Source organism: Hipposideros armiger, unplaced genomic scaffold, assembly GCF_001890085.2.
Source record: "Hipposideros armiger isolate ML-2016 unplaced genomic scaffold, ASM189008v1 scaffold_146, whole genome shotgun sequence".
NCBI classification, from domain to species: domain Eukaryota; kingdom Metazoa; phylum Chordata; class Mammalia; order Chiroptera; family Hipposideridae; genus Hipposideros; species Hipposideros armiger.
The window spans coordinates 118148-132598 of record NW_017731496.1 but is presented as its reverse complement, the minus strand read 5'-3'; the positions used below and the strand labels follow the sequence as shown (position 1 = coordinate 132598).

At 35.6% G+C, this 14451-nt stretch overlaps 1 protein-coding gene across 1 annotated transcript in view; it reads left to right on the top strand.

Moving 5' to 3' along the window:
• The window catches only part of NADK2 (NAD kinase 2, mitochondrial), a 55183-nt gene that overhangs the window by 26537 nt on the left and 14195 nt on the right, over positions 1-14451 (top strand). The window contains exons 3-8 of the mRNA XM_019650731.1: positions 1772-1870; positions 2862-2943; positions 5752-5804; positions 8926-9004; positions 12926-13021; positions 13208-13259. Coding sequence (XP_019506276.1) covers positions 1772-1870; positions 2862-2943; positions 5752-5804; positions 8926-9004; positions 12926-13021; positions 13208-13259 — 461 coding nt within the window. The remainder of the gene's footprint in view (positions 1-1771; positions 1871-2861; positions 2944-5751; positions 5805-8925; positions 9005-12925; positions 13022-13207; positions 13260-14451) is intronic.

Below are 14451 nucleotides of genomic sequence, written 5' to 3'. Positions count from 1 at the left end.
GGCTGTGAATCGAACCAGTGATCCTGTTGTTCGGAGCTCACACTCTTGAATGAGCTTTTAACCAACTGAGCCACTCGGCCGGCCCTCAGAATTTTTTATATACCTTTTTGTGTCAAGTTTTTTCTACTGTATTATGAGTTTGAGCTGATAATGTTAACCCATCTTGTAATTTAGTCAAATAACAAGTTTTCAAAGGGTACTTGGCATTGTAATAACAACTTGTTATATTTGCAAGAATAGTTGGGTCCCCTTTAGGCAGTTATAATCCAAAAGAAATGAAATACATGTATTTAATGTTCAATAAACATAGAAATAGAAGAATAATCAGGCTAGCAAGTCAGAGAAGAATATTAGATCAGTGGTTGTATTGTATAATGGTGAAAAGTTTTATTAGCGTATTGAATGTCTAATGTGTATTAGATATCTATTGCTGCATAACAAAGTAACCCAATATTTAGCATCTTAAACATAAATATTTATGATTTCATAGAGATTGTGAAGGTCAAGAATCCAGGAGCAGCTTAGCTTATTAGCGATGGTTTAGGTCTCTTAGGAGATGACAGTCAAGCTGTGAGCTGTGTAAGCAGCATCTGAAGACATGACTGGAACTGTAAGATCTGATTCCCAACTCATCCCATGGCTGTTGCAGGAAGCTTCAGCTCTTCACCATGTTGGCCTCTGCACTGAACTGCTCAGGAAACAGCTTTTCCCAGAGCAAGTGATCTGAGAGAGTGACTAAGGCGGAAGCCAGGGTGTCTTCTTTAACCAAATCTCAGAAGTGACATGACTTCTGCTGTACATTGATCACATAGACCAATCCTGGTATGATGTGAGAGGGCTGTCAATACCAGGAGGCAGGAATCACTGGGGCCCATCTTGGAGGCTAGCGGCTACCATTGGGGTGGACTTTTAAACTATGACGTAGGAGAAAGTGTGGAGGGGACAGAAAAGGGAAAGTGTCCCATGGTGCTTGCCCAGATTCTTGAATGCAATGAATCTACTATTGGTGACATTGAGAGGATGGGTTGGCATTTCCAGTTGGAGACTGATAAAAGATAAAAAGTAACAATCACAAGTTTGATGCAGAAAGCAGTGGGAATCCTTTTGAGGATTTTGTGTGATGGAGTGGTGTTTAAGTCATCGTCAAGGAAGATTGCTTAAGCTGTACATACAACCTTATAGAGNGAGCCACTTGGCTGGCCCTACAATATTCTTTGAATGTCTAAAAATTATCATTTTAGAAACTTCAGTTACTTTGGGACTAAATGTAGTCAGTGAATAAGTTTATGTGTATACAGGAGAATCAGTGTGAGAACATGCAGATTAGAAAGTTTTTAGTCACTGTTTCAGTGTCTGGCATTTAGTGAATATTTGCTGAATTTAAAATAATGGCTATTCAGCTTTATAATAAAAAAGTGCCTCCCAAGGTGTTAGTCTTCTGGGCTGTTTTTGTATTAATGAATTGTAGTATTAGAAGAAGTAAGAAAATGAAATGAAATTCTAGTCAATATTGCTATTTGTCAGGAGCTATAAAAGATGTTTTTAAAGCACATAGAGATTTGGGATAATCATTAACTTTCAGTTTGTTCATATGCTTCCTGACTTAATATAGTTAATTGGCTGTTGTAATTGAAAGAAAAGCTAATCTTACAAAGCTAAACATTAATTTGTTTATAAAACAGAATTGTTTATTTTATATATCTATTATAATCTACCTCAGAAATCATACTCCTTTATGTTATTAGTGGAAATTTGGTATAACCTTCACTTTTTTATCTTAGGAATGAGGGAATTGAGGTTCGTCTAGTAAAGAGGAGAGAATATAATGAAGAAACTGTTCGATGGGCAGATGCTGTCATAGCTGCAGGAGGTAATAGCTTTACAGAAGTAAAGATGTTGGAATACAGAAATGCTCTTTAATGCTCATTTTTCCAAACACCCTGTGGTCAAGCTGTAAATGAAGCCTTCAATGTCTTTTCTACAAAGAGGTAATTCTGTACACAGCAGGCTTCAACTCTATGTGTAATGTTTTATCTCTTAAACAGAATACTGGATTATATGGATGTTCATTATAATATTCTTTGACCGTCTGAAACTTATCATTTTAGAAACTTCAGTTAATTTGGAGCTTTAGGATCAGGTTTAAAAAGATCTGCTTACGTAACATTTCACTGTTAATGAATGAGGTTACTGTGAGGTTCCATGCATATATTTGTGTGTATCTATTTAAGCTTCAAATACGATTCAAAGGACTAGTTATAACTGTATTTTGGTTTATTATGCCAGTCTTTAAAAAAAAAGCTGAAATTGTTTAAGAGTTGAATGAGATTAGATAAATTTCATCCCTCTCTGGCCCCAATATACTTATACTTATTTTTTCCTGAGCTTTATTATTAAGTTGGTGAACATTTTTTCTAAAGCTTTTAAATTGACAGCATTTGTTGGAGAGAAAAATCCAAAATGGGACACTGTGTTGGATATATTCTCATTAAAATAAGCTATGAATTTGGAGAAGGGAAGAGAATTGGTTAATAGAAGTGACAGGATTAGAGCAGTGGTTCCCAGGTATACTACTGGCATCTAATAAGTAGAGGCCAACGATACTGCTAAACATCCTGCAGTGCACAGGACAGCCCCCACAACAAAAAATCATCTGGACAAAATGTCAGTCTTGCCACTGCTGAGAAATCCTGGATTAGAGTGGGACCAGTAATACGAAGGGGTAGTGGGTAGAAAGGAAGTGGAACAGACTGAAGCAGTTAGGATGGGTTGGGGGTGTGACTGTTAAAAGGACTAGTGTTCCAGTGATGTTAATAAAAACTAGATTTATATCAAGCCTGGTTGTGTCTTCTGTCCTTTAGGTGATGGCACAATGCTTCTGGCAGCAAGTAAAGTCTTGGACAGACTTAAACCGGTTATTGGAGTAAACACTGATCCAGAGCGGTAAGGAGAAGTGTGTTCTGTTTTGTTTGTTTGGCATTTTTTTGGCATGTTATACATACAGACATGCTTTGCTTTGCCGAGTAGCTGTTTATAATAAATCTTAAAATTTGGAAGCTCTCCTTTATTTTCTCTACCATGGTTACATTGTGGGGCTCTGTTGCTACAGGGAGTTTACTGTGGTGTGTGAAGTGGAAGCATTATGAACATTAGAACTATGCTCCCAGCACATTTTAGTGATGGAATTTAGGCATGTAAAATTGATCTTTACCTCTAGTAGAGTTCTCTTCTATGTAGTTGTTTTCAAGGAAAAGAGCTATTGTTTTTAGCTCAGGCATGAGGAATATATTTGCATTTAGCTGGCATTGGTGGTAGAAATTTTGATATGGTATGGACACGTCCTCACATCGCACTTCCCAGGTAGTGCGGGAGTAGTATCTGTGGCAGAATAGACCTGACCCTTGAGCCAGGTGAGTATTGGTGACCTGTGGTGTTGCTGAAGAGGGCAGAGTTCATAATGTTCCATCTTCTGTCCTTCCTCACGGCTCTCATCTACATTCCTGGTTATGCCTCCACTGATTTTCTGGTGCCTTTATTGGCTTACTGAACAGACCAAACTGTATTGCCACTTTTTTTTTTCTTCCCTCAGCTTCACTGACATTTACCCTCATTCTGTTCCAGCCACCCACAGCCATGACTATGCCTGGGCTTTATGGTCATCTGGAATCTCCTCTCTCTCAAATCTTAATTCCACTCTGATCACAGCCTCCTACCTTAACAGCAGTCTCATTCCCTCAATCCTATAAATCTGCCCTTTGACTTAGTGCATTGATCCCCGCTATTTCCTTAACTTAATGCTCCCTTACTTTATCAATTTCTTTACAAATTTCATAAATATTTTCTATCATTATCTTTCTGCTTAATCCTATAGATCAGTCTCTCCTTTCTACATCAGCACTGCTGAAGCCATCTGGGGGGAAAAAATCACAGAAACTCGGGCTTGGTGGCCCCAAATTTACTTTCAATTTGTAGTTTCTAGCACTGAGAACTGTACTCTTAGAGTGGCACAAAAAAACCCCAATGGCCCAAGTCATCTCCCCTGTTCCCTGTGGTAGCTACTTCAAGAGTGGGCCTTCAACTTCTGTATCCCCCTTGATTTCCTTACCCTTCTTCTTTCAACATACCCATCTCTTATCTCATCAAGGAAATGAGTCACTGGATTAGAACTTCAGGTTTGCTCATGCTTAAAATAAAATCTTGACCTGTCATTTGTTGCCTTTTTCCCCCTCTCTCCTTTCGCTTATGATTCCTTTTATTCTAAAAACTTAAGACTCCCATCTTTCAAGAAAATGTAATAAATCCTTTACCCTGTGTCACTCTCTTGGTTATTGTCCCTCTTTGCCTCTCCATTACCCCTAAGCTTGGTATCTCCACTTCCTTCCTTCACAGTTATTCTCTAAGCCTTTGTAGTCTTTCCTGGATTTGCCCCCATCCACTTCATTGACATTGCCTTTGACTTACAAACTGGTGGTATCCTGGTTACTGAACCTACTGGGCAATTTAGTCTTTGTCTTACTTGATTTCTAGGAAATTTTGTGCTAACTGCTTCCTTGTTGCAGCTGTACTTCTTTGACATTTTTGATGCCCCTTTCCTCCTATCTCTGGCTACTTCTTTGTCTCCATCTCTTTTGAAAGATCTAATTTTTTGGTCACTGCTTAAATACTGGTGTTTTCATATGTTATCCTCTGGGCCATCTATTTTCTCCTTCACTCTCTATACTTTTCTAGAATAACTGATTTGTATCTAGGGTTTTAACTTAGATCCTGGTGACTCCAAAATCTTTATCTCTAACCTCGCTCCTGCTTCCACTCTCTTTTCTCCGCGGCAGCCAGAGTGATCATTTTATGAAAGTTTGATAATATTATGTGACTTCTCTGCTCTGCATCTTATGATGGCTCTCCATCTAGCAAAACAGGATAAAATCTAATTCTTTACTGTGACTAGGGTGACCAACTTGTCTTGTTTTGCCAGAGACTTTCCCAGTTTTAGCACTGAAAGCCCCATGTCCCAAGAAAATTGTCAGTCGCAGACAAACTGGGATAGTTGGTCACCTTAACTGTGACATATATCTGGCCCCTGACTATTATTCTGTTTCCTTATCTCCTTTTATTTTTCCCTTCCCTCATTCTATTTTAGCCATACTGCCCTCTACTTGAGTATCCAGTGGCATTAAAAATGTAACATTTCTGCAAATGAACCTATTTCCTTTCCCCTCCCCCACCACACTTGATGAATGGAGTCATAATCTGCACTGAAGCTGAGGTACCCATCCCTCACCTTCTTTATCAAATTGGTCTAAGGATCTAGTTCTAAGTTTTAGGGATCCTACCTTTGAATCCATTTCTTGCCATCCTCACTGTTACTAAACATAGCTCAGGCCTTTATAGATTGTTTTTACTACAGTAGCTTCCAGCCTCGCCTTCTCCAACCCATCCTTTAAACTTTGCATTCATATTCTTTCCAGAGTGCAAATCTGATTGTATCTACTCCTTAAGTAAAATCTTTTAATTGAAATTCATGACCTTCAGGATGTATTGCAAAATCCTTAGTATAATACATATTAACTTGCACTGTCTGTTGCCTANTTAGTTTGGGTTGAACCTAGGAATATTAGAACAGTCTTCTAAGACTTTTTGTTCTTAAGTCTTAGCTACAATGAAAAGATATTAGTTACTAAAATCATTTGCTCTTTATATATTTTAATTCAGTGCAACCTTAATAAACACAGCTCATTTTTATGTGACTTTTAGATTTAAAAGAGGGAATTCTAAAACAGTGTGTTCCAATAACGTGACTATGCTAAGTAATTAGAATGTGCCTTATACATTACCCTTGCATTTGATGTTCTCATTCAGTGTTGAGTTCCTGCCATGAACCAGGTAGTGCCCTAGGTGCTTTATGTCTCCTAGTGTGTGATAGTAAGAATAGTGAGATAGGTATTGTGGACCTCATGCTAAACACTAATAAAGTCAGGACACTAAAGTACTTTATTACCACTTAGTAAGTATGAGCAAAGGTACAAAGGCGAGAATGAGCATGGTGTGGTAGGAATGTGAAATTGGAAGGCAGATAATGGTGACAAACAGAATAGGCAAGGGCCAGATTTTATTTATTTTTTAGCATAGGGATTTGGTCTGTGAATGATCCCAAATTTTTAATGTAAAAATTTGTGTATCTGCATTTTTTAAAAAGAGAATGTTTAAAATGTTTTCATATTTTTCAAAATGTGAAGAATATAGGGTTAGAGTGTTAAGTGGAGTATTTCTTACTCCTCCCCTCCTCAAAAGTTAAGAGCCACTGAATTAGGTGAGAGCTGTGTGTCTCATTAGGCTATTCCTTTTCATCAGGATTATCTGCTGATGCCATGTGAGAAGACTTATGAGGCAGTAGAATAATTCCGAATTTCCTGAAAGAATTTTTTCTTCTAAACCTTTCCTTAACCATCTTGATAGATCCTAGGACAGCTACTTTTCAAAGTTATTCATGTTTGTGTTAACATTTGTTTTTAAGTAGGGCATCATACTGGGAAAAGATTTCTAACCTTTTTTATGATATAAAGAAATACAAAAATTTTAAAAATTTTAAAAATGTTAAAAAATTTATTAAATAGTACAAAAGGGTATACAATGAAACGCTCGTCTCCCTTTAATTTCATATCTCTAGTACTAATCTCTAGACATGATCACTATATATATAGTTGTTTTTTTAATATAAATAAAACAGAGAAGTNAAACTTTTTATTGTAAAAAAATTTAAATATATACAAGAGTAGGCAAAATAGTATAATGAATCCCCATGTACCCATTAGCCAGATTCAGTTCTTATCCACTGATGCCCAATTTAGTTTCCTCTGTTCCCCTACTATCTCCTTTTGTCTCATTATTTTCAAGTAATTTTCAGCCATCATATCAGTTCATTCTTAAGTACTCAATAACTTAAAAATCTTTTTAAAAAATCCTAGTCTTAGTGAAAAAAATGAACCTCTGGAAAAAAATGAGAAGTATTATTTAAAAAGATTGGTTAATATTTTATTTTCCTGAGGGCAGTGAGAACTACATTTCTAAAGTGACTTTACTGGTCATTATTTGAAACAATAAAATTAATCATATACTATCCTATAAAATTATTTTATAACCATCTTATAAATGAAAACATTATAATTAACAGCTTTAATTTATCATCTTTTCTGCTCAGCATGGTGTGTCACTTGTTGAAAAGTAGATTGAGAATTAGTAAGTTTCCCATCTCCTTCCCCTTTTCTTCTCCCAGTACAGTAAGTCCCTGACTTACGAACATTCGAGTTGCGAACTTTCACAGATATGAACAGACTCGCATTATGAACATTTGTAGATGCAAACAAATTTCAGAAGTAGCTCACGTGTCTGCCGGACATTGTCACAGTTGTGCTGCTGTGTGCTTATTGTACAGCGCGATAGTGTACAGTAGTGCAGTGCTCAGTCAGAGCCAAGGATGTCCGGAAGCAAGAGGAAAAGCAGTGGTGATGTGGAGGGACTGCTAGGAAGCGCAAAGCAATAACCATGGAAACAAAAGTGAAAATAATTGAGAGATTGGACCGAGTTGAAAAGATGGTAGACGTCACTCGTTCTTATAACATGAATTGTTCAACCATTGGCTTTACATTGTATACTGTATTTGTGTCAAAGGTGTATAAGACTCACTTTGTTGGACTTATGAATGAGTCAGTCTTACGAACGTTCTCCCGGAATGGAACTCATTTGTAAGTTGGGAATTTTTACTCTATTCTCATCCTTTAAAAATGAGCAAAATGATATCATTGGAAAGAGTACTAGCCTGGAAGTTAAGAGACCTGGCTAAACCACTGACTACCTTTGTCACCTTGTACAAGTTTCCTTTTCTGCAAAATGAGGGAAATGGAACAGATAAAATAGTAAGATTACTTTATCTTCTGAACTGTGATTCTGTAAGTTATATTTTATGCATATAATATAAACTCTCAGTTATTTAGCCCCTGCTATTTTGAATATACTGTGCCAGGTACTTTTTATACATTGACTGTAATCCGTAGAGAAATCCTGCAAGAAAGTAGTAGTGTCCCTATTTTGTAAAGGAAGAAAATGAGGCTTAGCAAGGACAGATAATTAGGCTGAGGTCACACCATTAGTAAGTGTCAGAACCTGGATGCAGGCACAGGTGTGCTTGACCACAAAACCAATGCCTTTTTCATTACCAGCTTCCAAATGGAGACGGGGAGCTATTTAGAGGTCACACAGTTGAAAGATGAGTCACTAGGTTGTACTGAAGAATTATCAGGCTGGCCGAGTGGCTCAGTTGGTTGAGTTCGCTCAAGAGTGTGAGCTCTGAGCAACACGGTCACCAGTTCGATTCCCACATGGGCCAGTCAGCTGTGCTAAGCTGCCAACAAGTGGCAGGATGGCTCAGCTAAAAAATGAAAAAAAAAAAAAGAATTATCAAGGTGAATTTGCTAATCCCAATGAAATAGTGCTTATGCTAAAGACAGTGGGCTTTGACTTCTGTGTGTGTCTGTGTGTGTGTGTGTGTGTGTGATTTTGATAGTTTTAGTTTTNTTCTTTGGAAGTACTTGATCATTTCTACCTCTGTAGCTTCTAGAGTAAAACTAAGTTAAATGTGAAGACAAGCATTTTATGAGATGGATAAATACATTTTATCACTCTTGAAAAATTGTTTCAAGGAGAATTAGGGTTTATTTTGGAGAGACAGGCTTCATTGCAACTATAATATTAGGGTGACTTTGAGGTTTATATTATGAACTTTAAATAAGATACATGATTCATATGTTAATAATGTTGAAGTATAGATTCTATTAAAACAAATATGAATATTCTAATGTTTTATGAGATTTATATCATAACATTTCTAAAATTTAAAGAGCTATGGAGAGTTTTTTTCTTCATTACCTGCAGGGTCCGAGGCTTCAGGACCCCAGCTTTTGCCAGTGAGAGCACTGAATGAAGTCTTCATTGGGGAAAGCCTATCATCCAGGTACATTTAAACCTGTGATCTTGAATTTGGAATTTAATGTTTTAGTCTATTTTAGATTTTATTCAACTTCTGCAACTTAGGATTTGTGAATAATTATTATTGTATAAGTAATAGAAATGAAATGTTTGATGAAATAGTTTCGAAACTTCCATACACATTAATACACAGTAAGAGGAAAGAACGTTCTATGACCAAAAAAGTTTGTGAAACCCTAGGTTAAACAAAATGCTGCAGTATTTTCCAGAGCCTTTAATCTATCATATAGGTGCTTTATAAACGTTTAAGAGAATGATGTAAGGAAAACATTTGCAATTGATATAAAACTTTTATAGACAGTCCATATTAAAACTTCCCTACTAATTGTCTTAATAATGTCCTTTCAAGCTGATTTGTTTGTTTGCTTGTTTTTATTCAGGATCCAATTAAGGATCATACATTGCATTTGGCCATCATGGCCCTTTTGAATTAAGAACAGGTTCTTAGCCCTATCCTGTTTTGTCATTCACGATACTAATATTTTTTAATGGTCTAAGCCAGTTGTTTTGTAGAATATCCCTTAGATTTTTTTTTCTCTGCATGATAAGATTTGGACTAAACATTTTTGACAAGAATACTGCATAAGTGGTAATTGCATCCTTCTTAGTACAACATCGTAAGGCAATTGTATTCACAGTTTGAGATTTATAACCATTATTAGCAAAAAATTAATAAAGTTCTTCATTAGGAGTATAAAAATATACTATGTTTCATTACTGATAAAATCTGTTTTGTGGGTGTTGAATATAATTTAGACTTAAATTGTTAGATTTTTTTTTTTTTTCAAAACTTTTTTTTGTGTAACATTAGTTACCAGTTATACAATGACTGCCATAATACAAAGTTAATTTAACTCTCGGTAGTACTTTAGAACTTGCCATCTCATTTTCATATATGTAAGTAAATTTGAGTTGAAGATTAGAGATGAATCCTTGTTCCACTCTCCTGCTACCAAACCATGTGACCTTTTGAAGTCCATGCAGTTGATTCCCTAATTTACTGAGAATTCCATATATTCTAAAATTCTGTTTTCTGTAAGTCATAATATTCCTTTCATATTAAATTCCATATGATATTCCTTTTGTAAGAGGTTTAATTATGTTCAGAAAGGTTTGTCTTAATCAGAAAAACTATCTACGTCTTAACCAGTGACTTAACATAGGTAGTACCAAAAAGAACGAAGCCTGATTCAACAGAATGATTTGAACAATCTTTTTGAGTAGTTGTAATTATTTTGATTAATGTAATTTAAAATTTATTTGGTAAAAATACATTGTGCTGTGTGTAATATGTGAGTCATTAAGGATGTAAAGATGAATAAGGTAAAGGTAGTGATATCTATAAGTTTTTGGACAGTGGTAAAATACGTAATTTAAAAAATTATTAAAAGTAAAATTCTTCAAGTAAATAAAAATATTCTTGAAAGAACTTAATAAAGTGTAAAATATATTTATTTTATCATAGTGAGACATGCTATATAGTTTTTTCTTTTGCTATATATATCAAGTTTGAAGCAATATGGAAACAAATAATGGATGCTTTTATGTGACTGTGAAGAGAAAAGGAAGAAAACTTTAATCAGTGATATAATCTAGTCACTATTGCTAAAGACATAAGATGGAAGAGATCAACAACTTTCAATGAGATTGCAGAAAGTCTGTATTTAAATAAATAGATGACAAAGGTAAAAATGTGAGTTTATGCTTACTCTAGGGAAGCCATTTGATGGCTTAAGTTATTCTGTTTGTATATTTTAAAGGTTGTAGCTTCTGAGAGCTCTAAATAACTTATAACAGGAGGAAAACTAAGATAAATTGATGGACTTTGGGAATTCAGTGAAGTCTCAATAGGAGATTTTGAAATTGAATGCTTTATTTTCTGTGGCAGTAGTGATTTGGGGTTGGTCTATCTCTGATGCTCTGATGCTGCTGATGCTTTTTGTGTTCTTTGATGCCTCATTTTATATCTTTACTAAGATAAGGTCAGCAATTGGTTGGTTTCTGATGTTATTGAAAAAGGTTTCACTATTGAAGGTATTAGAACTTATTTTTAAAGATTCTATGACATAGGCACTTGGCAGAAAGGAAATGAACATTTACCAGATGCCTGCTATGTCAGGCACTGTGTATATTGTGTATGTTATCACATTCAGTGCTCACAGTAGCTCAGTGACAAAGGTTGTTGTATTTATCAGTGGAAAATTAAGATTGAGGTTTGGAGAGTTCAAATAACTTGCCCAAGGTCATATAATTAGTTAGCCTCAAAACTGTCATATAAACCCAGTATTTCTGATTCCAGATCCTGTGTTGAGGCTCACTATGCCCTGAAAGCTTAAGAGCCTTGCTTGGAAAATATAAAGTGCAGCAATATTATTCCTGCCTCATTTATAATGTTCTTAGATTTAAGAACATTTTAAAAGCCCAATTTATTGTCTTTTCTCCTATTTGTTCTAACCTAGAATGTCTTATTCTTGGGCTGTATCAGTGGACAATTTAAGAAGAAGTATACCCACTCTAAAGGGACTGTGAGTTTTATTGCTGCCTTAAAAATATTTCCCTGAAACAAAATTTCTATGAGTTGACTAATCTTGGTAAACCTGCATGAAAGAATCACACTAAATTAGCTGATTGTTTTGGGCTCAAAATCTCTCACCTAACTATACTACTCTTCCTCTCCACCTCTGCTCTTCTATCCCCACTTACCTCTAATCTCTTGTTTCTGTGTGATTCTGGCATAATAGCAGCCATTCCAATGGATTTAGCTGGCTTGTCTGTATATAATAGGCTCCTAATGTGATTAAAATTCCTAATTTTCTAAGAGGACATAACAAAGCTATGAAATAGATTAAATGTGAATATTAAGCCTGCTATCTTTTATTTTTATGAAGAATGCTGACTTCAGAGAAAAAATGTAAAGGAGTTGTATCATGTAAAACCTTCACAGATTCAGAGCTTGGCAGGAAAAATTGAAAGGGTTAGAATAAGAGATAAATTATCCACTGAGTGTTAGTGTTTGCAAGTATGTCTAATAATTGTCATTATTTTGAAAAGATGTATTTTATTAAGGGTTTATTTTAACTTTTTTATTTGCTGGAGAAAAATAACCCAGGGTTGATCAGTGACACCAATATTTTAAGATACAGTTTACAAAATAGGCTTTTGTATGTTTCAAAAGTTCTTTGAATAGTTGCAAATCATTTATACATTCATGCAGTTAAAGAATAGTGTCATTTTTGCTGGTGTCAGAAAACCCATTTGATTTCATTTTACGAAATACTCTAAGAAGTATAAATCTTTAAAGAAATTATAGTTTTAGTTTTATCTCCAGTTTTGTCCACTACTTAAGTACTGGTTGAGAATTCTCTTTAGAACTTTATTATCTCTGTAGCTTACTATTAATTCAAAAAGCACATTAGTATGTAACTTAAGAAACAGAAGTTTAACAGAAACTATTGGTAACTTGCAGGATTAAATACAGACTGAGATATATCAAGCACTAGCTACCAGGGATGAAACTTGCCTAAGAATGGTATTTTCTTTTGGAATTCTGAAATAAGGCTTTGTATATGTTAGATTCCATAAAAGTAGCAGCAGCAGCAATTCTAGGGAAAAATTTACAAGAAGCCCCTGTTTGAAGTGTTGAAAGTATGGATAGAAAGGAGCCTATAGATCAGAATGATTCAGACATGCAGATTTTTTTTTTAAACTTTTCCACTTAGAATTGACTTTCAGTATTAGAATTAGCATCATGATATGTGCGCCTACTAAGGTATATCTAAGTCACACTGGTCTACTTAAATTTCATCAGTTCTGAAAAAGATTATTTTTGTTTTATTTACTGTGAGCCATAAGTTCAGCAAATCCAGTTTTATATTCTCAATCATAGGGCTTCCTACTATGAGATTTCAGTTGATGATGGTCCATGGGAAAAACAGAAGAGTTCAGGGCTCAATTTGTGTACTGGAACAGGATCAAAGGCCTGGTGAGTAACTTGGGATGTTGCTTATCAACTTTTGTGAAATATTTTAAGTAATGTAATTTGCTTGTTACCTCATATAGGCGTGTCTGAGGTCTCTGATACCTAAGAGGTAGCCTGGTTGGTTGGCTCAGTTTCTGCTTTAATCGTGGATTGGGTCCAGAATTCTTGTCTTGACTTCTTTGATTACAGGTGCAGCCTAAATTTGGTCATTACTTGGTCATTATTTAGCCTACTGCATGAGGTTTGTAAAGAGAAAAAAGAAAATGAGAAATCCTTTTAGTACTACGTATTTTTTAAAATGAAGAATATTTTAAATAATAGTGAAGAAATGAAAACAAAGCACCATACAAAACACATGCTGGAAGTTTGTGCATTAAAAGCCTAACCAGAGATAACCTAGGGGCTTTAGTATCTTGTTTGCCCCGTAGCCTCTTTCTGGGTAGGCTCTTCTGCTGCTTAGTGCACATGCACATGCCTCCCAGGCTTCTATCTGTGGCAGTCTTCTCCCCTGAGGACAAACTCATTCTAAACTTGACGACTAGAGAGAATGTTAACACATTGTTTGCGGGAAACAAGTAAACTCGTCATAGCGCTTTTTTATACCAAAGTGCGGGAGTTAACTCAGGTATAGAGACCTCTTTGTTAGAGGCGATTTGGCGGGAAAATGCCCGCTTACAAAGTGTTAATAGCATTTCAAATTCAGTGCATTTAAAATTGAGTTTATTGTCCTCAGTTTTTCTGCCTATGTTCCTTGTATTGCTTAATATTTGTTGATATCACTGTTTACCCTGAGTTCATACTCTAGAGAAAATACATTATGCCTCCAAACCTTGCTCTTACCCTCTACACATACCAGCCTCTGAATCCAGTTAGTTGTACTTCTGAAGTCCTTGACCCCCTTTTTCACTTTCTATTGCTATTTCTTTGGTCTAGGCCCCCATCTTTTTAGTGGATATTCTTTATTCTTCAGGCCTCATCCATACTACTAACAGAGTAATGTTTTGAAAACGTAGATAAAATATGACTATACCCCTTCTGTGCTTTAAAACTTTCACTGCCTCCTGACTCTGTTCAGATTACTTGGTCTGTGGTATAACGAATGACCTAAGAACCTTGTCTGCCTGTTGCTGCCCTGCCCCGACCCATCAGCACCCTGGAGACACTGCAGGCTACTTGCAATTCTTAGCACAAGCTGTGTTCTCTCTGGGCTTTTTGTTTTTGCTCAATGCAGCTTCTTTCTGCATTGAATGTTTGAACAGTCTCCACTTTCCATCCACTGGCTGAAACATCCAGTCTTTAAATGTCATTCTCTGTAGGAAATCTTAGTTTCTTTCACAATCATAATTAATCCTTTTTTTTTTCTTCCCCAGCACTTTTTTTCTAATTTCAGTATTATACCACTTACCACATTACTAGTTCTCTAATAAGCTAAT